At 39.4% G+C, this 24,655-nt stretch overlaps 2 protein-coding genes across 2 annotated transcripts in view; both read left to right on the top strand.

Moving 5' to 3' along the window:
- nos1 (nitric oxide synthase 1 (neuronal)) overlaps window positions 1–2,537 on the top strand; it is a gene marked incomplete at both ends in the record, with an annotated part of 43,096 nt that extends 40,559 nt beyond the window's left edge. The window contains 4 exons of the mRNA XM_080500163.1: window positions 44–165; window positions 428–576; window positions 1,809–2,003; window positions 2,415–2,537. Coding sequence (XP_080356289.1) covers window positions 44–165; window positions 428–576; window positions 1,809–2,003; window positions 2,415–2,537 — 589 coding nt within the window. The remainder of the gene's footprint in view (window positions 1–43; window positions 166–427; window positions 577–1,808; window positions 2,004–2,414) is intronic.
- Window positions 2,538–8,567: 6,030 nt separating this feature from the next.
- On the top strand, window positions 8,568–23,347 carry lrrc74b (leucine rich repeat containing 74B; the record flags this gene model as incomplete). The annotated part of the gene is made up of 10 exons (XM_080499955.1): window positions 8,568–8,666; window positions 10,045–10,213; window positions 10,731–10,873; window positions 14,571–14,703; window positions 16,721–16,927; window positions 18,719–18,828; window positions 20,224–20,339; window positions 20,678–20,756; window positions 23,041–23,136; window positions 23,231–23,347. The coding sequence occupies 10 exons, from the start codon at window positions 8,568–8,570 to the stop codon at window positions 23,345–23,347; spliced, it is 1,269 nt and encodes a 422-aa protein (XP_080356081.1).
- Between the last annotated feature and the right edge of the window lie 1,308 nt (window positions 23,348–24,655).

The following is a 24,655-nucleotide window of genomic DNA, read 5'->3' as shown; positions in this document are numbered from 1 at the left end:
GTTGTTATTTAACTATTGTTTTGTATCTTTTCCTTTATTTTAGTGCCCCATCATTCCAACTTCCTAAAGACAACCAAGCACCTTGTATCTTGGTGGGTCCAGGAACTGGAATTGCTCCATTCAGAAGCTTTTGGCAGCAGAGACTATTTGACCTTGAGCACAATGGTTGGACATATTTTCTTTCTTATTCTTTCTTGTTTTACTACACTGAGATTGTGCATGTATCTGAAAAGGGAATCTCTCATTGTGCACACATAAATATATTTTTCCTGCTGTTAAAACTGCATACACTCATTTGCATTTCTGAGTAATCGTGAAATGTAGACTAAATGCATCAAAGATTAATACAATGCACATAACAGCATACTGTAACCTGCCCGTCTGTACTTCAAACTCGGAAGTAAGTCATCTGTCTGTCATCTTGAAGGGATTGAGTCATGCCCCATGATCCTGGTGTTTGGCTGTCGGCAGTCTGAGATGGACCACATTTACAAGGAGGAGACCATCCAGGCCAAGAACAAAGGGGTGTTCAAGGAGCTGTACACGGCCTATTCCCGAGAACCCGGCAAACCAAAGGTGCGAGCACTAAACTCTGCATAACCCCGGATGAGTCAGCTTGTCACAACTCTCTCTTGGCCCACTGTGTGGGTTGGAAATAAATTCAGAGTAGAGAAATGGCAAAATAAAAACTGCAGTGCTTCTATTCTGACAATGCATCACTTCTGCTGGGATTGTATGTTTCCATCGTAGCCATTCAGATGCATTTTTTTCGTTTACATTTCTACCCTCTTTATTTCTCTTCCATCCTGAATGAGTCTTGTTTACTACAGACTATGTTCCAAGGTTTATCAACAAACCTACTGCATAGAATAATTCAAACGTTGATAAACTGAAAATGAAAACAGACAACACAGCGCAAATCAATTCAAGGGCCTGAACTGCACTCAGACTCGTTGAGCATGTACATCCTGTTACCATGGAGTTTGGCAGATTTTTGTCATACGTGCACAGAGTGGTCCCACATTGCATGAGAAAACCACACCATGTGTCATGTGCACTAATGCACCTTGATGTCAGAAAGTTAAACCTTTTGTTCAATTGGACCACAGAATAATTTTCAATTTGACCTCAGGCCATTTTAAAAGACCAGAGGCCTGAAGGAAGTACTTTGGATCAGTCTTAACACTTACTTTGGATGTGGTGATTAACTTGGTTCACAATAGTTGAATTAAGTGTTTTTTGCTGTTTGCTGACTTTTATGTCCACTTAAGTGCAATGCTATCTGAGGGCCTGAAACTCACGACTGATAAATCTGGATCACATTTAATACACTAATGGCTCTTGCAGAAAGGTTATAATGCATAATCATCTTAATCATTTGTGCTTAAATGGTGAAGGACCTGAAGGACTTCACTTGTATTCCCCTTTTTTCCATCGCCTTTTTTCCCTCAGGCAGCGTCGCCTGTATCTCAGCTCGGGTCTCAGTGTGTGTCTTTGAAGTTATAACAAGTTGCTTGCTGGTTTGGTGGCCCAAATTGAGAGAAAATAATCCACTACAAAATGAGCCATATAGCCACTCCATGTCGTTTTAAAATGATCCAAAGAAGTTGTTCCAGCCTAATAGAGTACTAACACAGTGAAAACTCTAATTCATAAATTGTAGTGATTAAATGATTGGCACTTACATACACTCTGACCTTTTTTTACCCACATCTGTGAGTAGCCTGCTCTCTCAGTTTGTTCCACATTGTTTCTTTTTCTGCTTTCCTCACGCTTGACTCAATTCACGCTCGCTCATTCATCCCCAGAAATACGTACAGGATGTACTGCGCGAGCATCTGTCAGAGAAGGTGTACCAGTGCCTGAGGGAGGAGGGCGGCCACATCTACGTGTGCGGGGATGTCACAATGGCTGGAGACGTTTTCAAGACCGTTCAGCAAATCATCAAGCAGCAGGGCCACATGAGCCTGGAGGATTCCGGCTTCTTCATCAGCAAGCTGCGGGTAAGAGAGACGAGGATAACCATGCAGCGTCGCATTCACCGTTAAACAGCTTCGAGTTTCCGTGAATGTACTGGTGTCACTTTGAATACCGCATGAAAAATGAAGTGTTCCTCATCATTGTATCTGTGCCTTTGAGCAATGCAATCATCCTTGATTCAACAATCGAGGCTGCGATGGAAAGAATTGCATGTTGAGTCATTATTTTCATCAAAGAGAAATGTTTTAAAAATAGTCCGATTTTCATCCTTGAAGTCAAGGGCAAAAAGGCCAATAGAGGATTATGGGACACATCATCACATCCACTTCTAATCACTTATTGTTGTGGCCATTAAATTAAGTGTTTATCCGTGTGGTTCAAGGATTCTGCCATTCACTCTCTAGTGTTTACTTCTCACTTCCTCTCATGACCAGGATGAGAACCGCTATCACGAGGACATCTTTGGTGTCACCCTGCGCACCTACGAGGTCACCAACCGGCTGCGCTCTGAGTCCATCGCCTACATTGAAGAGAGCAAAAAAGATTCCGATGAGTAAGACATTTGTTTATTTTACATGATGAAAATCAGGAAAAGATGCAGACAGATCAAAAGAAAACTTGTGATGGAAAATTGCCTGAATTGGGGAAAGTTTTTTTTTTTTTTCCAATGAACTACACAAGTGGGATGATCCAAATACAACCCCTCCTCAGTGTGTTCAACTTCAAATTTGCATAGATGTAAGCAAGAGTCAGACTTAAAGTAGCGTAGTTTCCTCTGTACAAAGCTGTCACGATTTTCAATTCATTCATAATAGCCAAAGTCAACTTTCAAGTCCAGTTTACAAATATTCTGTAATCTACAAGGCAACTGACATCGCAAAGGCTTTGAACACATCATAGTACAGGATAAAGTAGGCTTTATTACTATTGATTCACAAGCACAAAGTAAATATTCAGCAGTTAGTTGGCAGCGCAAAATGAAAAAAAGCTAAGGTGGCAGAGGATTCATTGCTTTTTGCTCTTAGTTAAATATAACTGCGCATGCATATATGCCAGAAACTGTTTACATAGTCAGGATTTTGATAATCTGGTGAGCCATTTAGATTGAGACTCATTTTTTTACAAATACTCAATTATCCTCACTGGTGAGCCTATTCTCTCCCCGTTTGATATACTGCACGTTTTTCAGTAGATTTCACAAGGTATGATCATGTTTTTAGTGTCTTTACACAACTCCGAAAACCACCAGTGTCATCTGCAGCACTGCTGAACTGTGTGGGAGCGTACCACGATGTGATTTCTCACTGATTCACGTTGGCCTCGTACATTTTTGCCCCACCGGTTAGTCTGATGTGTTTCCAGTCGAAATGAAGATTTCGTCGAAAGGTCTATCTCAGACTTGGAGATTAGCTATGCCGCATTGTTCTCGGAGACACGTTTGGAAGTAAACTCCAATCTGCAACCTGTGGTTGTTGGCGACGCCGATGTGCTATCGCCCCTCGTCTCACATGAAAACAGAGCGGGTAGCCATGGCAACCAGCGGAGAAGGGGGGGCCTTTAAACTAACAGGATTAGAGTGAGAAGCGAGTGGCTCCGGTCCATCTCTGTTTTTGTTTCTGACGATATTTGTGCATATTCAAGATTAGACACTTCATATACCCTTGCTATGAGAGCAAAACAAGGGCCCTACATAGCCACTATGGCTCATTAAGTACCAACATAATACATCACAGACGATGGCTCCTGTATGGATTGTCACTTGAATTTCACATTTGGCCATCAAAGCCCCTGCGCACTGAATGAGTAATAACTGTAACATCTGTATTTCTATGTCTCTGTCGCTCTCTCTGTCCCTCTGTCTGTCTCTCCTCTCGCTCTCAGGGTTTTCTGCTCGTAGGTCGATGCATCGGCGGAAAAGGGGGGAGGCGGCTGCTTTCTGACAACAGCCAGTCTGGAGGACAAGCGAAAAGCTGGTTAAAGAATACTGTGCCAATTTTTGTACTGTAAAGAAGAAAAAAAAGGAAAAAAAAGATTTCTTTCTTCTTTTTGTTTTGATACCACTTTAATGTTTCTGTTGGGCTCTGCGATTTTTGTCTGTAGCAAGCTGGAAATGTTCTGTTCTCTGAGAATCTGTTTTTGCTTGTTGATGATACTTCCAAAAATGACAAATTGATCATTTTGATTCATAATGTGTGCACCTAGTGTTAATGACCTGCCTCATTGTGAATGCATGACCAAGACAAGAATATACTCAAGAAATATATTATACTCTGTGTTATTGTTCAAACAGCTTTTATTGAGGTTTTATATCTGCAAAAAAAATGTGTGGCATTGATGACAAGTTGACATTTTGGTATGAATCCAGTCCACTTCACATCTCAGTGGGGGGGGCGTCAGGACTAGTTTGTTGTTGTTTTATGGGCAAAGTTGGAAGAGTTGGATAATGTACCGGTGTGCAGACATACATGCTGACAGGTCACCCTGAATTATAAAAACATCCACTCTGTCACAGCCTCAGTGAACATGATCTGGAGCTCTTCACTGGCAGGCCATCAACATACATCAGCCTGTGTGCCAGTGCTCTTTTTTAGTGGCCTGTCCATTCTGTCACAACATCATAATCTTGTGTGGCCCAGCTGGTGCGTGCTGCTGAAGCAGCTGCCCAGGGAAGAAAAAGAAAAAAAAAGCCTGTTCTGACTCTGATTATTTTCAGCATCCAGCCAAATTCATCACAAGTAAAAGTTCTTGTTTTTTTTTGTTTTTTTTTATCCTCTGAGAGTCTCAACTTAACGTGATAAATCATAATATGTGTCCTGGGTTGACTCTGGTTCAATATCCATGCACACTATATTCAACTTTTTTTTTTACTTTTTTTTTTACCATGCTCGGTTTGAAGGCAAACTTTGTTTTGCTTATAAATTGAAATGTAAACTTTATTTATTTACACTTTTGAGCTAAATGAAAGCTAACTACTGTTGTTAAAAAAAGAAAAATGCTTGGCTGAGGGCACTAACCTCATCTGCAGATGTCTGTGTGACCTCAATGTAAGATCATTTAACTCACATTCATAAGTTTTGAGAAAGCCAATAGCAGCCTTTTAAACACTCTCAGTATCAGGGCTTGATGACAGAAATGATTAATTTAAAAAGACTTATCCGGCTTTAAATGTGCTAGTTGGAAGAATTTATCAACTTTGTGTGGAGCTAAAAGGGCAGTTCTTGCCTTTACACTAACATATACTAAATGGTTTCTCACATTAATCTTATCATATGTTGTTGCAACAAAGAGGGAAATTATGGAATTTTTTTTCTGCTTTAAGACTGAATCATCTAAAAAAAATACAAAAAAGCACCAGAGATGACAAAACTGGCTCCAGGCACATTTGTATGTCAATAAAGGCACAAAACAAACACTGATTAAAAAGTTAAATATGTTACCAGAAATGTGACCTGAACTGAATCTTTCTGATATAATTAAGGTTTAATTTTCTCAAGGCTCGGATGATTTAATTTATTTTTGACCGTACATTGTTTTTAAGAATTAATTTACAGGTAAACGACTTCAGTAATATTTTTATATATATATATATATATCATATATTTCGGTTTTATTATGTACATGAGGGGCAAGTGATCGAAACGTTTTGGAGGAGGATATGTTTCCCATCAGATGATAAATGAATGAAGGATTTGGTGGGAAAAGTATTGGAAAAGTAAATTAATGACTTGTTTGAAGAATGCATAAATAATAAATGAGCATTAAAACCAGAACTCAAAATTTAGAGTGCATTTCATGGCATTTCAATTTATTCAGGCATTTAGCTCTTGATTTCATAACGATTTTGGCTGTTCTATGCCCCCATAATAATGAGATGCAGCCAAGATCATCAATGACAGCTGTCAACAAGTTCCAATCATAACCTATTGAACTTTGGAGATTTTGCATCTCAATAATCTACTTCCCGCATTTGCATGTTCTTTTTTGCCAACATCCGGTGCATCAATTCTCTGCACGTCCTTCTGCTGCCCCTCTGGCTCATACCCCACCTCTTCACTGTGACCTGACACCTGCTCGGTGGCATCGGCACGCTCGCGCATGTGCGCAAAGGCGCGCTGAAACGTCCTCCTTAACGCGTGCCCTTTTCGATACGAGTGGGTGTAAAACATGCATGATCTCAGGTGTGTGTGTGTGTGTGCGCGTGTGTATGGGTGAGGGTGTGTGTGTGTGTGTGTGTGTGTGTGTGTGTGTGTGTGTGTGTGTGTGTGTGTGTGTGTGTGTGTGTGTGTGTGATTAATCTGCTTGTCTGTTACCTTGTCAACTGGTGGGTATTTAAAAAGAAGCATGAATCTGTCGCTCTTTGAGACACACAAGCCTGCAAAATGTAATGTCGCAGATGGTGCCCACATGGCTTTGTTAGTTCTGCTCTCAGCTGTACAGTGTTATTCCAAGTTTCAGTGAAGCTGCGCATCCACGGACAAGAAGCTGTGGTCATTTGCTGCTTTCCAATGAGTCAGGGTTGTGATCTGAAAATATTTGTGCCATACCGTTTCTTCTTCTTCTTCTTTTTTTTTTTTTCTTCTTGAGATCAGCCATCAACCTGTGGCTTTCTTCTTCTCAAGCCTCTCAGTCTTGTTTATTCCTTTTGTCTCTGATTGAAATTAAAAATGACTCAGCATGATTCAATGTGAGTTTTGTATTTCCCTAACCCCAGGTTTTTTGGGTTTTTTCTGACTCAATCTGTTCTGGATGAATGTCTCCACTGTATTTTATTTTAAATTATTTAGTTTCAACAGAACAAGAGCTGTCAGAAAATGTCTGTGATGTAAAATGTGCAACAGGAAGACCTGACACAGCATATATAGCTTCTATATATAGCTTCTATATATATAAATAAATACATATATATATATATTAAAAGAAAAGGCATACATTAAAAAAGTACCACTTGGATCTTTTCTAAGAATGTATTTTAATTATGTAAATGAGCACTTCTTGATTTAAAAATAACAAAAAAAGGCCTTTGGATGTGAGGGTAAAACTGCAGCATTAAATAAATGCATGGTGTCTCCTGCTCATATTTAAGCAGCTCTGTCTCATAACCAGCACTGTGTCACTCAGTGAGACTGGGCTGTGAGGTTGTCCGCACTGTAAACAAAAATGTTTGTAGAAATTACCCTAAAAAGGTCAAACTTCCTCAGAAAGAGTCCAAAGTGGGCATCCAAAATGTTAAACCAGGGATTTGGGACTATCTTGAGGGATCAAAATTGGGTTTGCATGTCAAAGAAAAACACAAAACACTGTAGAATCTTGCTTTTTTTTTTAATATGTGTGAGAGTGGCTGTTTCCTCTATCGTTTAGTTTCACTGCAATGTTTAGAGAGGGGGTGTACAGGCTTTTCCTTTTTTCTTTCCTTTTAATTGGGGGTGGGTGCTATATATGGGGGGAAAGAGGTTGGGAACCAGTGTGCAAAATGACCCCAGTTATCACGTGCCATGCTAATAAACTTGAGTAAACACTTCTGTGTGCTTTTCCAGTTATTCCTGTCAGCAGATGACAACATTTCTGTGATGTCTTAATACTACCTGACATAATTGGATCATGTTTCAAATGATGTGTGACAGTTTCTAATCAGAAACAAGCTAATTATTTGAAAAAACTATGCAATTTAGAGCTCCATATGTTCAATTATTGCAAAAACTATGTAAAAGGAGAGCATATGTTCAGTACAAATTAATTCATACTGACATTTTTTGGCAAAATTATCAGAAAAAGGAAAAGAAGAAACTTGTTATTGAAACATTTTCTTTTCATTATTATAAATTATTGTAAATAAAGGTGTGTTATGACTAAAAAGTACAGTCGAACAATGTTGTGAAAGTGCAGTGGAGCATGAATCCCATACGTTTTCTTTACAGTGCGGCTCCTCTCACAGAGCCTTACAGGGCATGGTCATTCTCCAGAAGTTTTTTCTTTCTTTTTAAAAAAAAAATCTTTCTGTTTGCATATTGCTGCCGCTGCTACCAACTCTGATCCAATCAGCCTCCACTGTGATGACCTCTGTTGTGTACGTGGCCGAGGCTTTTCCATTCTAATGCATCGACTTGCAAGGATTTTGCATTCACTCACAAATAAAGAGAAACATTTACAGAACATGTCAACAGCACGCACTTGCTTGGTTTATTTCCAGTTTGTGGAAGGGGTGAAGGTTTAGACAGACGGTGGAGGTTGTCTGAGGTTGGTGCTTTCGCTTGAAGGTCACGCTAGTGTTTGTGAATAGTTTTCCCTTCAATACAAACAAACCATTTACTTCCTCCTCCTCTCTGCTCCTTGCTGGTTGTCATGGCTCAAACAGTTGGCACTTGGCGCCATGGCAACCTGTCAATAAAAACCGTCCAAACTTTAAGCCAGGACTTTGATTGGCACCTTAAGTTAAGCTTAGATGACTTTCTAAATAAGCACACTGGAGCTTGTCCCTCCCTTTGAGCAGGTTAGGTTGCATGAATGCATACGTGCACTTGCACAAGCAACAGAAGAAAAGAGGCAGTGGTGTCTGCATACAGGCTGCAAATTGTATTATTCTGTAGAGCATGGTTCATGGGAAGAAGCTGGCCAAGGAGGTGCTGCTGCCGTCTGTGGTGGAAGACGATGAGGCCGACACAGAGAGAGCCGAGCTGCAGCTGGACGAGGTAGGAAGGAAGATGACCTCTGGGCCAAGTCTGCAGACTGTAGCGAGGGAACTGTGAACGACCAAGTAGAATAAATGAACTCTATATGAAAGCAGACATAGGAGAGCAGTCTGAGCGCTGCTATGCACCTGCAGCAGTAGAATAGTTAATCAGAAGTGGCACGTCTGGGGCACTTTCCTCCCCGGAGGCGAGGAAATAAAGGCGCGAGAGTACATGCTAAAGACCAGCTGTTTGCTTTTTATGGATTGCTCTCTTGACCTGTGTACCAGCATGAATCTAATAGACAAGCACACTGGGAGTATCAATGTAACATGCCCAAACACACAGCAGAACACAGATTATTCAAACCCTTTAGACAGTGGTTTCCAAAGCATGTGCCAAAGAGCTTCAGGGTGGGCACAGTAGTGGCAAAACAAATTCAGGGATATGGGGGATGCCTTTTCCAAATATGAATTATATAAATGGAAACAAGACAAAGGTGAAAATCTTCATGATATAACTAAAACACACATTTTTAGGACATAATAGACTGTAATTGAAATAACATAAATTTTAGTGTAACAGTACACAATAAAATTGTGGAAAAAAGAGAATCCTGCATTTAACCAAATATTGCTACTTTGCCTGATTGTTGTTTACTTTTAATTCAACCAAGCTTCATATAATTAATACACCCTATTGTCTGTAGCTGCTTTTCCTGAGTTGAGTTTTACTTGGATTTGAGTCTATTTTAACTCATATTCAGCTGAGGTGAGGTGAACATTCTGGTCATTCTTTCAAGGGGATAACACCTGATCTTAGAAGAGAAATGAGAAGAGTTGAAGAGTTGTTTTCTTTAAGAAATGACATTCAAAGTTGTGAATCTCTCCATACCTTTACAATCTCCCTCTAAAATGTTCTTTTCATACTCAATCCAGTTACTGAATTGAATTGCAGTTATCTATTGAACAATGTTTCTTAAACATGCTTAAATTACAAATTTGTAATCAATTACAATGCATGTTTATTATTAAATTTCCACATTGTTCAGGGTTTTTTTTTTTTTTTTTTTTTAGCAAAAAGCCATTTTTCTCAAACTTTTCTAATCAAAAATTGCTATCATGCAAAATAAACAAAAAAAATATCTCTAAATCAAAAAACACTAATCATGTATGGTTTGACTGACCAACACATGTCATGTCAGTCTGCCGTAATGAAATGATTTTAATAAAAGAAAGCTGTTTCCAAAGAAAACAACAATATGTGACTGAAAAGTCAACACTGACTCATGAGTCTAAAGTGTGGGATTCAGATTTGATTCTCCTGGCAACAAATCCATCTGATTTCCTCTCTGCTAGCCAGTTTTGACGAGTCACAATGTCTCTCAATCCATTTCCAGCAAAGATGGAGCCAGAACGGCGTGGATGTGCATGAGCCAGAAGATCAACGCTCAGATCGTGAAGGAGACGTGGCGGACGGAGGAGAAGCGGCGGACGGAGGAGAAGCGGCGGCTGGAGCAGAGCGCGAGACCTCCGATGAGGACTATGACACAGACTTGGAGCTGAGAGGTTAGTTGGGTGTGATGTTCTTTCTTAATAACATCAGTTATATGTTTTGAGATAAATCAAGATCACCTTACAGGCGCCAGTTGTAGTTTGATGGTGATCAGAGCCTGCAGGGGAGCGGTGATGCTCCCCCCTCTGCCTCCCTTCACTCCATCTGTTGATCTATTACCCCCTCATGCCTCTCTGCTTTCTCACTGTCTAAACGATTTCAATAATCATGATAATAATAATGACAGAGAAACTCCTACATGCTGCCGCCCACACATGTGCGGTCCTGCTCTGCATGTTAATGATTTCATCTCAGCCTTTTGTGTCGGCCTTTTCTTTTCACCACAAGTGAAAACCATCTGGTATGAATGAGCTCTTCTGACAGGGCCAAAACCATACACCGGGGAGTTTTCAATATCACACTCCAGAAAGGTCCTCCTCCGGGAGAAAGAGCCTCGTCTTGTCTTTTGTCCAAGGCCACATTGACGACGAATAATACTGGCAGGTACTGCCTTGTGTCTTTATGTTGCAGGTGAGGAGGAGCCGTACGGTCTGATGGGGCAGACGCGCTATAGAAAGGCATGTGAAATGCTACAGGTGGTGCCCGTTTCTCACTTCCTGCAGCATATGCAATGCAGCGAGCTGGATTTGATGCACCGTGGCCTTGGGCCTCAGGTATGATCATTTTATATATATATATATATATATATATATATATATATATATATATATATATATATATATATATATATATATATATATCGCCAACCATTTGATGATTATCAGATTAACAGATGTTTTACCGAAACAAGGGAGGCCTGAAAACTGCATGTATTCATGGTCCTCCTCCTCCAATAAAATCTCTACAAATCGAGCCTCGTTCCTGCACTATTAATAAATAAATAATACGTAAAGTAATAAAAAAAACAAAAACCACTTAACAAAATCTACAGGTTAGATTAACGACTTTAATTGCAGCTGCTGCTTTCCCTGGTAACTATTAACTTACATGCAAAGGCTCCAGTCATATTTTGCAAGTAGTTATATTTTTTTTCATGAATGGATTAGCTCACGCTTTTGACATTTTGTGTTGTGCAATCACACCAACTCACATCTATCATGGGCTGCGATTCAGCTTGAGTTTTGATTGTGCAATATGCGCACAGCAAATATAATGTCGTGGCGAAGAGTTTATTAGTTTCATGGAAACAAAGTGTGGATCCTCTCTGGACTGCAGAGGCTGAAAAGTGTCCTTTGGTCAGATGAGACGAGATTATAATTTCACAATCTAGCTTGTTACAAGTGGTAGAGTTTAAAAACCAGGAGGTATTGGAAAATTACTGCATGGTTTGGAATTTCGTCATCGAGATAACATTGTTACTGTAGATGATTCAATAACTGTGAAAAATCTCTGAATACAAGAGATAATGTTAAAAAAAATCACTATGCTTCTGTGAACCTTGAACACAGATATGATTATTATCAAAAACTGCAGGGAGTTATAGGAAGAATATTTGAACTAAATTAAAACATACTGCTGAAGGCTGTGGACAAAAGGCTCATTCCAAAGATAGAATAGTGGTTGTCTAAATTTAAAATCAACAATTTTAACTTTATCATTTATTATCCAGACTGTCAGTTGTATATACTGTAATTGCAAAGTGCAAGGGAGGCCATGTTTATTTTTGGACATCACTCAATCATATTCTGCTTATCATACATGGCTAAGGAGCTGATGAACTGGCGACCACGATAACCGATCTGATACCTCCCTGAATAGAGGAAGTAGTCATTAAAAGAGCACAAAATAGCGTTCAAGTCATACCGTTGTTGTACATTAGGTGGCAATGTTGAGTCAGTTTGACAACAGTCTGTTCTTTCCCTGGCTTTCCCCTGGATCACTTGCAGCGATCAAGAACCAACTTTTCATGACGTCAGCTCTAAAACCTATGTCCCAAAACCGATGTCAGTGAGATGGTGGATATTTCTAAAAAGTTGGTAGAGACCAAATATAGAGCTAAAACAGGAGAGGTGGATTTACATGTAAGGTTATAAATAATGTTGTTTTGACTGTTGCCCGCACATGGTGAAACAGTCACTGTTAGTTTAAAAGGTCTGAGAAGGAAAATTTGACACCAATAACAGTCACACTGTGTTTATAACTTCCAAGAAATATTTGCTTTCTCATATTCAACATACATCAGAGGCTCTAATCACTGTCCTGCACTCGTTAGATTGGTTTCTTCCAGAAGGATGCTACAAATGTTCGAACGTCATCACAGAAACACGTTCGCATGCCCCACGTGATTAAAAAAGGACCATGTGAGTCAGAACAAAAGCCAAACAAGTTCAATGGGATTGTACTGTAATGCTATTTTAGATCAGCTCAGACCTTTTGCTCACCGAATGACTCATTAATTCAAAGTCACATTTTCCTGCAGGGCGACTGCACCGATCATGAGAGAGCACGGTTACAGCTGCATCAAGAGTTTTTTCAGCCCTTTTCCCCGAGAAAGGAGCGTGTGTTTACATATCTTTGACTTTCGGTTTACATGTTAAATTACACAAGTGTAGCCTGTTATATAGATCCTACTAGTACACATTCATGTGGAGAGTCCTTCAGCTCTTTGAGGGGAAGGAAGGCTGCTGGCTTTGATTTCAACTCAGAAGGATCTTATTATGCAAATCTAAAATTGAATTTACTCCTGGGCACATGTTCTTGTTACGATGCAACATGACAGTTCATGCTTTTCACTTTTTAATCCATACAAAAAAATTAGGAGATCTCACTGCGCAGAAGACACAGTGCCAGTATTGTGCTTTCTTGAGCCAGCATTTAATTCAGATTACACACCTACACACGTCAAATCAAACATACGCTTCCGGAGATGACTTCCCAAATATAGCATTACGAGACACATTAAATCTATACTGAGTTATTTAATCATCCAAATGCTGGGATGGAGGTTATAAAATGGGTGGCATGAGTTACTTATGCTGACTCAGAGAAGTAAATTGTAAATATGACTCCAAATTTAAGCTTGTAACTTCTTATCACAGGCGCTGACGTGACCTTTGACCCCCTACACTGCAGGATGGAACAAAAAAAAACTTCTATCAATTAGCAGTCGCGAATGCTAATCATTAATTCACAGCAATGGTTGCTAAATTGTTGGAAATCCTCCACAGGTTGGCACCAGAGAGCACCAGACGGGCCACTGTATAATGCTGAGGTCATGGGGAAGCTTTTCATGAGCATGATTTTTGCTTTCTTGAAATGGGTGGAGAACAAATTTAGTAGTGTGAATATAGCATAGTAAAAATATCCCCGGGTTGATCAACCAAAGATCCCAAAGTGGAACTTTTCCAATTTGATTCAACTCCGTTTGCATGGAAACAGAGGAGATCTCAACTTCTTGAAAATTCTTCATCATCATGTAGACAGAGAAAAATGCAACTTTTCTGATATGCTGCTACTGCGCATGCACACCTTGGCTATAGTAAATGCTTTAGATCACATGTGCACTGTTTGTTCTTACAATGTGCAATGTAATCAATTGTTTATTTTTAGCTGTACATTGAAAAATTATTGAAAACACACACACTCGAACTGCATATGAGATCTAACAAACCCAATGCAGCAATCAATTATTTGATCCCTTTTTAAATGTTAAATGAATGCAATGCCTCTGTGGTTCTACATCCCCTGACTGAGTTGATTAGCGATGTAAGATACAGGATAGAGCTTTTTACCAGCACAGTTTGACATTCTTACAACCAGCCACTGGTTCACCATGCTGCAAAAATGAAAGTTGAAAATAACAAACATGTCCTTTTACAAGTGCTTTTCTTGAAGCGTCTGCTTCAGAAACATCATTCAGTCAGATTAAATTGAGTTTTGAACAAGTCTTCACCTGTCAGTCACAGAGAGTGGAAGTAAAATAACTCATATGACCGGTGGCAGAGACCTAGGAAACTCCACATGCATTACTCTCACCTGACGGGGCTGTTTCTGCGCTCCGCTTCCCCGCTATTTTAAAAGATCAAGCTAACATAAGGCTTCATGCACTCAACTTTCTCATTAGCCATGCGAGAAACTATAATTTCCATGTACTGCAAGCTTCATTTGTGACCCACGCCTCCACACGGCTCCTGTCTGCTTCATTTGTATTACACAGGTTTAATATTCCCCTCCATTCCTCCCTCCCTCGCTCCCTCTCTCCCTGTCCATCTTTCTCTCTGCCCACCTGCATCAGTGCATCTACTCTTTTGACTGGAGTAAAATAAGAAAACACTGCCATGATAAAAACAGAAGAATTTCACTCAGAGGGTGGTGGTGCTGATGGCGGGGGGGTTGATTGTGTGTTTGAAGGGCACCAAAGCACTGGCAGTTCCCCTGGTAACCAACACCTCGATCCTGCGGCTGAACCTGAGAGATAATTGGATGGAAGGAATGGGCGGAGCTGCCATAGCCAAGATGTTAAAGGAAAATTGTTACATTACAGGTGTGTGTGTGTGTGTGTATGTGTGTGTTTGTTCTTTTGTTTTTTAGTACAGCACACTTTCTCCTTTGTTTTCCTCCTTCCTCCAACTAATGCACCAACTCCCACTCATGTGGCTTTCTCGCCCCAATTATATTAACAGCACATGGTTTAACATCTGGGGTACCTGTTTTCATGACTGCTGAGTGTCATATTGCAGAAGTCATGGATGCAGTTCAGTCATGTGGGGTAGCATCTGTGTGGAGTGACTCTTGTAAGTCACATATGTTCCTCGTTGCCAGAATAATTTCCATCACCCTTTGTCACTCTCCACAATTCAGCTTTGTTTCATACGTCAGCCAGTTTGAGCAAAGTAAACAAACGTTAACTCATACAACATATATTTCTTTGATTTCAGATTAATGAACTCATAAGAGAAGTTTAAGAGGTAGAACCACTTTACTAGAATTCATGACACAACAAACAGTGGGCAAGTTTTTTTTTTAAGTGGTCAAGACCAGTGAGTGTATAGTTTGTGGTACAGAGAGCAAAGACTTGGATGAATATCCTGGTTTTATGCTGGGTCTCAAGGCTTTTATGCCAACTTTCTGCAGTGTGACAAAAATGTAATAGTGTAACGCTGTAATAATGGCCAATAATGTAATACCTGCCACTAATGGAATAATTTTTCCCATGTAATAAAGCCAATATTGTAATAACTTTCCAATATTGTAGGAGGCTATTTGACATTATTGATAATGATCTTTGATAACATTGCATTAATACATAAATAAAACAAAATTTCTCCAAAATAAAAATCATTTTTTGCAGGTTTCGTAGAGTTCACTTTTAGAAATTAGTCTTGTGAATGTCATTCTCATCTTAATCATTTCATAAAGAGACATATGACCACATATCATTGTCACATTTACATTACATTTTACACAAGCTTTCTTATTTTCAAAATGGCTCAAATTATTACATTAGTGGTAGGTATTACATTATTGGTTGTTGCAGGATTAAAGAAGAAAAATCTTTTTTAACTTTTGCATTTATAATTTTTATACCATCTCTTACTTCAAACATGTGACAACCCAGACTGCAAATTGTTGTAGTTGTTATGGATATTACTGTAGTCAATCACATTTGTATTTGTTTATTAATATTATTTATTTTACCACTCGAAGCTATGATACACATGATCTGTGTAATTTGTAATATTCTGTAAAACATTCATAGCTTCTTGAAAACTACGTTTGTTTAGCAACAGTGACTCAGCTTCACGCAAAAAGTGCTTGTAATTTGATAGCAGCCTCATTGTAAATTGTACTCCTGCTACACCAGGAGGAGAACATTTCAGATCATCAACACCAACTACAGGTTGAAACCCAAGAATTACTCCCAAAACATTTAAGATATGCTTAAATATAGAGAAGAATATAGAGGTTTCGAATGTAGTGAAAAGTTCTGGCTGTGTATCCACACCAGATATTTCTCTTCTGACACCGACCTCATGATGCTGGATTCAAACTCTGTGAATTTAATTCGAATTCATCATTGATTTTTCCGGCAGTGAGTCCTCCCAGACATTTCACCGATAGCCCCAAATGTCAACCCGCTGCTGTTGCCAGATGAAAGCCATGAAGTCGGTATAAATAATCTTCAGGAGGCTATTAGTGTTTGTATCATTATCGTTTCAACAAAAGCGGTTGAGCTGTCTCAGTGTGGACCAAAGTGGTGGAGCCAGTGGTGGGGTATCAGCGGACCCGCTAAAAAAACAAAAAACAGGCCACGATGGGCTGCTCACATTCAAGGTGACACAGGTGATGGTATGTGACCGTTGTGACAAAAAAATTTCTGAGAAAATGAAGAAAGGAAATGATGTGACCAGCTGCTTCCATAACTCTTTAGAGAATAATGGCCATATACAACCTCCCTTATCTTCTGCACTTATTTCCACCACATTTTTACACTTTCCACAAGTCTCTGTTGTCTTTTACATTTTTTATTTTTTTTTTTTAAATGTGTTTTTCACACCTAGAAGTGAACCTGTCTGATAACAACCTTGGTGATCATGGAGCCAGAGCCATGGCCGGTATGCTGAAAGAGAACAACACCCTCATGTGTCTCAACCTGTCGGGAAACCGCTTCACTGACCGGTGTTCTGAAGAACTTGGCGCCGCGCTGGTCTCTAACTCACGGCTGCAGCACCTCGACCTCAGCTACAATGCTCTGGGAGAGCTCACAGGTAGCGAAGCTGTCAGCTTAGTATGATGGCTCGTGTGATTTTCTTCTGTCACTTTTGACATTTATAGGATCTGGTCATTCTATGTGCATTGCAAAAAAATGTGGCAACATTTTTTGTTGCTTTCATAGATGCTCTATGTGAAGCCTTGAAAGGAAGGATTTTTGCTTTCAGATGGCAATGTTTTGATACTGATCACAGTACCGTACAGACAGAATGCCAAGCATGCGGAGGCGAAGCCAATCCTTTAAACCACTTCGATGCCACATCTGGATTATAATGAATTGTAATGACTTGACTTTATATAGCGCTTTTTTTCGAGGTGACTCAAAGCACATCAGAAACCATTATTCATTCACACCAGTCACACCGGTGGTGGTAAGCTACGTTGTAGCAGAGGCGTGGCTGCCATTTTGCACCTATAGCCACTCCAACCACCATTCATACAAGGCAATGTGGGGAAAGTGCCTTGCCCAAGGACACAATGGGAATTCCTTGGATAGAGCAGGATACAAACCGCCAACCCTTCAGTTATTGCACCACCCACTCTACCACTGAACCACAGTCACTTTCCCTCCCTGACTCCCACAACCAATCCACCCCCGATGAACTGGTTTCTCATTACTTCTCAGCTTCTTTGAAACTTCGACTAAAATTCATCCAATCAATTTGGGTCGAGCGAGAAACATCCCACGTGGATAGATTCACACTACATGCCAAAGAGTTTACCTGAAAGTATCTGAGATTACAAGTTACTACCTTATTTTAAGGATGTTGAAATGTCTTCTTGCATGTGGCAGACTTGTGCCATTTCAGGCTGTCAGCATTAATAAAAGACACTGTTCCATACCAGCAATAGTTACCTTTTGAAGCATTTACTATCGGTGAATCCAGGATCATCTTTCTCCGTCATTAAATTATGACTGAATATAAAAAAAACCCTGACCAATTAATATGAAGGGTCCATATTGACTAAAATTGCTTCGTGTGCAGGCACTGATATGTCCCAGTATTAAACTTTTAGAAGAGCCATGCTCATAAAGTGTTTGCGATTATGGCTGAGTTTCGTCTCCGAGCAGTCGTATGTCAGCAGGCTGCAGCAGACTGTGGCATTCAAAGGTCAAGATCATTTTGCCTTCATTAAAACCTCTTTCAATTACCATGATTGTGAGCTATGTGACAGACACTCGGTGGAAGAATGGCATTGCAGGACACCAGACATCTGATATATGTAATTGAGAGTAAATCTGTCAGCCAGAAGAGGGAAGCTGACACATCTTATTGGTACAATTCCTCTCCTCATATTCAAATCTGCATTCTCTATAGCTGAAAATATCAAAGGACATTCTCTTGTGTTTCAAGAGCGCTCCTTGGTGTAGTCGCTGCTCCAGAGAGGCTACGCCAATCAAACACTCTGACATCCATACCATGTTGTTTCTGCTTTTTCAGCCAAGCACATTGTCTCAAGTGGATTTTTCTCCTGTGATTATGAAGCTCTGAGTGCCCCACACTTTGTCATGCTTGAAAGAAACTTGGAGACACGATGAAGGGTATATTTTTTTTTGTCTGTATCTGTTTCGCGACAGCTCTCACTCAGCCGTGCTTTTTACACGATGTAATGAAACATGCAATCACGACAACTGTGCAGAATCTGCCAGAGATTGATTTTTTTTTGTTCTTTCTCCAATATCTTCAGCCAAGCAGTAGCAACAAGTTTAATGATTTTCCAATTAACTAACCGAAGTGTTTAGTTTGCTGTTGACGTTTCTTGTTTTGTTTTTTATCTGTCCTCAGGGCAAATCCTGGGAGACTCTCTGTCAGAGAACACGGGGCTGAGATCACTAAGCCTGGCATGGAATTGCATTCGAGGCAGAGGAGCAGTGATGTTGGCCAATGGCCTTGGGGTAATCCACCTAGAAATTAATGTTTGCACACTGCATTCATTTTTGAGCTCAGACAACACAAAAGAAGATCTTGAGTGCACAGGGAAAGGTTATACACGGACACTTTTATTAGCTCTTGATATTAATCAAATAAAGACTCGTGCAGAGCTGCAAAATTGCTCATGTTATATTAAATCAATTAATGTGGAAGTCAGGTTTGTTTTGACCCGGTGTGTTCTCATTAACGGGTTATTAAATAACGAATTCTCATGAACTTTTCACCTTCACTGTGAAGATGTTTACCTCCAGTCTGGCACAAAACCAAATGTTTTAAACAATTTGTGATAGAATGAGAACTAGTTGGAAAGCTGCAGGGAGCTGGTGTTGGTGTCCCTAATATGAACTGTTCAGACTTTGTTTACTGCAAATCCTTCATTTTCTCAAATGGCTACAGCTGGAGTGAAGAGTGGAACCTGACACTCAGAGGAAGAATACTGACACGAATGGAAAATACAATCACTGATACAAGTTTTTGCCAAATAGTACATATATAAATGTTTATATGTTAAATGAATTTCATAAACTAACAGCTCACATATCGCTCATTACTGTATCTCCAACTTTTACTTTGTTATTTATTCGAGCGTGTCATATGACAGATTTTTATTTTGCACAACTTCCCTTGGAGTTACAAATCTTTTGTACAACTCCCAGTATACTCCCAGAGTAAATATGCTTGCATACAGATACAGAACTAAATGACAGAAACAACCTAAACCTGGTCAAAAATACAATGGCAGGATTTTCTTCACCACACAAAAAGGAATAAAAATGTACTGGGGGGGTCTATATTTGCATTTTATGTTTCATTTTTATAAAGGCTGTCAAATGAATGCGTTAATGCGGATTAATACATAATCATGATTAATCAGATTAAAAATATTCACGCAATTAACCCATCTGCAGCACTAAATGACACAAAATCCCTGATACGTCTCTGGCTATTTATTTCGTTTACTTTGTCCAAGTAGACCATTGGGACATGCGCAAATGGGCAGTTGATCCATGTCAGTCGGATCAAGCTTGATAGAGAACACAAACACCTCAGACGGAAGAGTTAACCAACATCATCGCTGAAAAAAGAGTAACAGGGCAACATTAATGTGGATAAATGTTTGTTTTGAAATAGAGAGGAGTCTTCTTGTTCACATGAAGTGTTAAGGCATTTATTAATTCAGCTGTTGCCTTGATCAGTGTGCTCCAGACGCAGGTGTGAGTGAATCATGTCCACAGAGTGTTATTACTTATTAATTGAATATTGTCTTTCTCTCTCTTAATTCAAGTCCTTTGTTGCTTGTGTTTCTCACATTTATCTTGCATTTAAATTCTCCCCGCATCTTCTTGTCTGTGTTTTAGGGGAATGTTTTCCTCAGGAAGTTGGACCTGTCTTTTAATGGCTTGGCGAGAGAGGGAGCGTCAGCCTTGGGGCAAGCTCTGAGAGATAACAATGTGTTGGAGGTGTTGAACGTGAGGTATGAGCCTTTGGTTTCTTATCTGCCTATCAGATTAGAGGTAAAGACTTTCACCCTTTGTTTGAATTATTGTTTGATAAATCTGAGAGTTACCAGTAACAAACTAAGACATTATTGTTGAATTATATGGTTTAGGGCACTCCTGAACTCCTGCTCCTGTCAAGTCCCACTTTAATCCGTCAATATTAAATATTTTGAGTGTCCTTTTGTGATTTCATTTTCGTCTTGTCTCTATGTTAACTCTAGTAAGACACCAAAAAAAAAATAGCACTTTATGATTGCCTCCCTCACACTTCAACACACACTTTTTTGTTTGCTGTGTTTGTTTCTCGCCACAGTAACAACCGAATACCCCCTGAAGGAGCCATCCGCCTCGCTATGGGCCTCAAAGCAAACAAGACAATCAAATCTCTGAATGTAAGCTGTTGAAAAAAGATTGGTTCTAGCTCCATGAGCAATGGGGGTGGGGGTGGGGGGGAGGCACCAGTGGATAAAATGGGATAAATAAATGGATCACTGTACTATGTTTTAATATCAGCTGAATATTCGGGGGTTTGTCTCAGCTGTGTGAAATATAGTTATGGAGAAGCCACTATAGAGAGTTAAAACCTGATCATATGGTATTGATAATGTGTGCACCATTGTGTGAAAGAAATGTTTTCTTGTAAATGCAGCAAGTACTTATCGGTCTGAATGCAAACTGAAGAAATTACCGTGTTTGCCGCTCTTGTTCCTGAGGATCCAGTGTTGAATTGTAAATGGACATTGACTATTTGGTGTGTTTCAATCTCAATTCACTTTAAATGATTAGTTCAAGAACCTCGTATGGCAGACCTCTCCAATACCGTGTAAGTATGTGTAAATGTCACTAATCGCACATACTTACACAGGTGGAGCGACGTCTGTCATACAAGGTTCTTGAACACTGTTGAGAGCAATTAGAGTCCAGTTTTTTGCCCAAGGGATTTTAGATTCCTCCAATTGAGCCATGGGTGCCCAAGCCAACACATCTTGTTCAAATACATAGGTAATCATGAAGCCCCATAGAGATCTGACAGCAACCGAATCACTTAAATTCTCAATGGCCTGCATGATTTACTGATGTGGTGTGCATGTGCAGTTTATATGGAGCCAGAGAGTTTTTGAAAAGTTATGCCTTAGGAGTCAGTTAAAAAAAAGTTGCCTTTTCAGGAACTATGAGCACGGATGTTGTGTAAATGGACATCCAATACACAACAAACTTTTTCACTTGAAAACATGACTAAAGTCACAGGACCTCTTTACCGTCCTCATTAACACCCACCAAGTTGATTATGAGTTGGATTTACCTGTTGGCAGTGAAAATCAGCATCATGCCAACGAACCAACATGAGCTGATGAATGCAGTCACATGACGTGATTGGACGCTGTATGCCAATTACCATTATCTTGTGTTTACTTTCAATTAGATTAAACTCCAGCACCACTGCGGCAGTAAAGTAGCACATTGGATATATTTGAAGACTATGGTTGATCCTACAGGAATGATAAGCATTAAAATGTATCCTGAACGTGCTTCAGGAATAACAGAATAATTTAGAAATTGGAGGCAAATGTGTTGTCTTTCAGCATAAGATAAAGTGACAACCCTTTTGCCTGCACAATAAACATACAGTTACTATGAAGGAATGACTGTTTATCCTTGCTGAAAACCAGGAAGCCATCAGAACAACCCTGCCTTTCTCCAGTGGTTAACAATCTGTCTACCAGTAGTTGCACAGAGCTTGTAAATTGCCATGTGGCATTTTATTGCTTTAATCATCAGAGAAATATAAGCAAGTTTCCACTTTATGAAAGCTGTTTCGCACTGCCTCTGAGAAATCTACCAGGCCAGCCAGGACCCCTGCGTGGACAGCAAATTGTCAGTTTTTTCAAGAAATTACATAGTGGCAAGTTAATGGGTGCATTTGAAATAAAATCAGGAGTTTTAATAGAGGATGCACAGATGTGAAAATTGCATCAATATTCTCACAATGCCAGAAGGGTTTTGGAAATGTATTTTCCACAAAGCTGAACTATTCTGATGAAACCACTGGGAACCAAGTATTAAAGAGCCATTGTCAATTTATTCTGACAGAAGGTGGTAAATAATCAAGTAATTAACATTCGTATATAGCTATACTTTACTCTAAATGCATATCTCCACTTTCAACTCGTTTAATGATGTCAAACTTTTTTTATCCTATGTAGATGACACATTTTAATCTCAAAAAGGATTTCTTTAGCCACTTTCAGACTTTAAAGAGTGAATATGCATCTTAATGAAAATAAAAAGATGTAACTTGCCAAAATGACAAATAATTTTAATTTTGCAACATAAAAGCTTAATTTCTTATCACGTCAACCAAAAAATGCATCAAATAAATGCACTGACTGGGAAAACATGAAACTTTGTGACATGATAGTTTGTCACGGAGGACAAAGACCAGCACTGATTAAACAACTGATTGTATAACATGTTACCTTTACACCTCAGTGTAACTTCATTTGTCATTACATCTATATTCTAAAATGTTAGATTTAGTTTGTTTTTGATAGTTAAATAAAACTTTCACTTTCTTACTTTCAGTAAAGTAGAGGGTTAATACTTCTACATTTACCAGTGTATTTTTTTACTCAAGTCTGTACTTGTACTGAAGTAAAGTTCTGATTCTCTGAGTAGATCGGTAGGAACCCCATCCAGAGTGTTGGCTGTTATGGGATCCTCCAGTCCGTGCGGGACAACTCAAACTCAACCATGGAAATATTGGACTTTTCAGTAAGCTTCACCTTCCACCTCAGCAAACCATTTTCCTTTCACAGGAGGCAAATAAATTCAGTCACTCTCCTCTGCTGTATCTTTCCATTTCCAGGACATCATAGTGAACCAGGATTTTGAAGACTTGTATTCATCCGTGAAAGAGACTTTCCCTGTGCTCCGAGTAAATCATGGCGGCAAAGATGGTTCATACAGAATAGTAAAAACTTGAGACGTGTCACTGTAATTGCTGTACTTTAATGCCGGTGAAGGAAGATGGAGGAAATGTTGTCAAAGGCTTGTGGAACTTTTCATGATGACTGCAAAAATGTGATTTAAAAAAAAAGAGTGGCAAGAGCATATCTTGCTGAATAAAATGTACTTAAAATGAATAAAACTTGTAAAATACCCAATCAATTCCAAATAAAGGTAATTCAGCGATTGCTCATTCCGCAGAAGAGGCAGCCGTGAGTGGAATATATTTTTTTGATAAAGTCATTGAAATTGAGCATACAATACAGGTATTGAGTCGGATCCTTTTTAGATATGATCTGATTTGATGTTATATAATGTCAGTGGGTAGAATGATGGAGAGGATCAGGGAGCCCAGTATTCTGCATGGAAAGAAGTGAAAGTGGGCTGAACAAAAGGGATTTAAGTACTGCATGACTATGATAACAATAATACAAAAAAAAACAGCTTTGAAAGAATCGACTGTTAGATAAGAGACCTGTTTACAGCAGCAGAACAACTCAACCTGTGTTGGATACAGTGAGCTATCATTGGGATGCATATTTCCTTTCCACACACACACCAAAGCCAAAGGTGATCCTCTGACCGATCAATTGATTTCAGTTCAACTTACATACAGTAGATCAACAAAATGTTATATTAGCAGGAAACCATTGTACACTGGATCATCGCAGATCACCAGTTGGCATCTCAAAGTAATTTGCTCAGGTACTCAAACCATTCCTGCAAGCTATAATCATGGGATGATTGTAGCTGAACATCACTTGCTTTCTTCCCATAATACGCCGTGGTGGTGGTGTATGGTTCTCCAGGTTAGTGACACATACATATTTGTACTGTTAAAGAAAGCATAACACGTCAAACCACCTACTTTCGTTGGTTTGGTGCAGTCCATGCTTATCAGTTATCCTTCACTCTTCTGCAATTTCCTCTTTTTTCCTTCTTTGGGCCACTTTTGACACTGAACATTCCAGACTAGGAACACCCCTAAAGAGCTGCAGTTTTAGAGATAATTTCCCCATTATCAAACTCACTTTTGAGACAAAGTTGGATTGTTATCACGTGCGACAGTCAATTGTAAAACTACAAAGTCCCACAAGAATATGGATGAGGAGTCACGACTCTCTGGAAGCTGAGATTGTTGTTGTTGTTGTCCATCTAATCGAACATGTGCAGAAGAACTATTTACTGCAGTTGTGGTGCACATGCACAATAGCTGAAGGTTTTTCCAAAAAGTTTCATTTTCACCCTCTACACAAAGTTGGCGTCGGAGCGTTTTCTCAAAGTT

The sequence above is a fragment of the Blennius ocellaris genome (genome assembly GCF_963422515.1).
Source record: "Blennius ocellaris genome assembly, chromosome: 7".
NCBI lineage: Eukaryota > Metazoa > Chordata > Actinopteri > Blenniiformes > Blenniidae > Blennius > Blennius ocellaris.
Note: the sequence above shows the minus strand (reverse complement) of the source record. Positions and strands in the feature narration are given on the sequence as shown.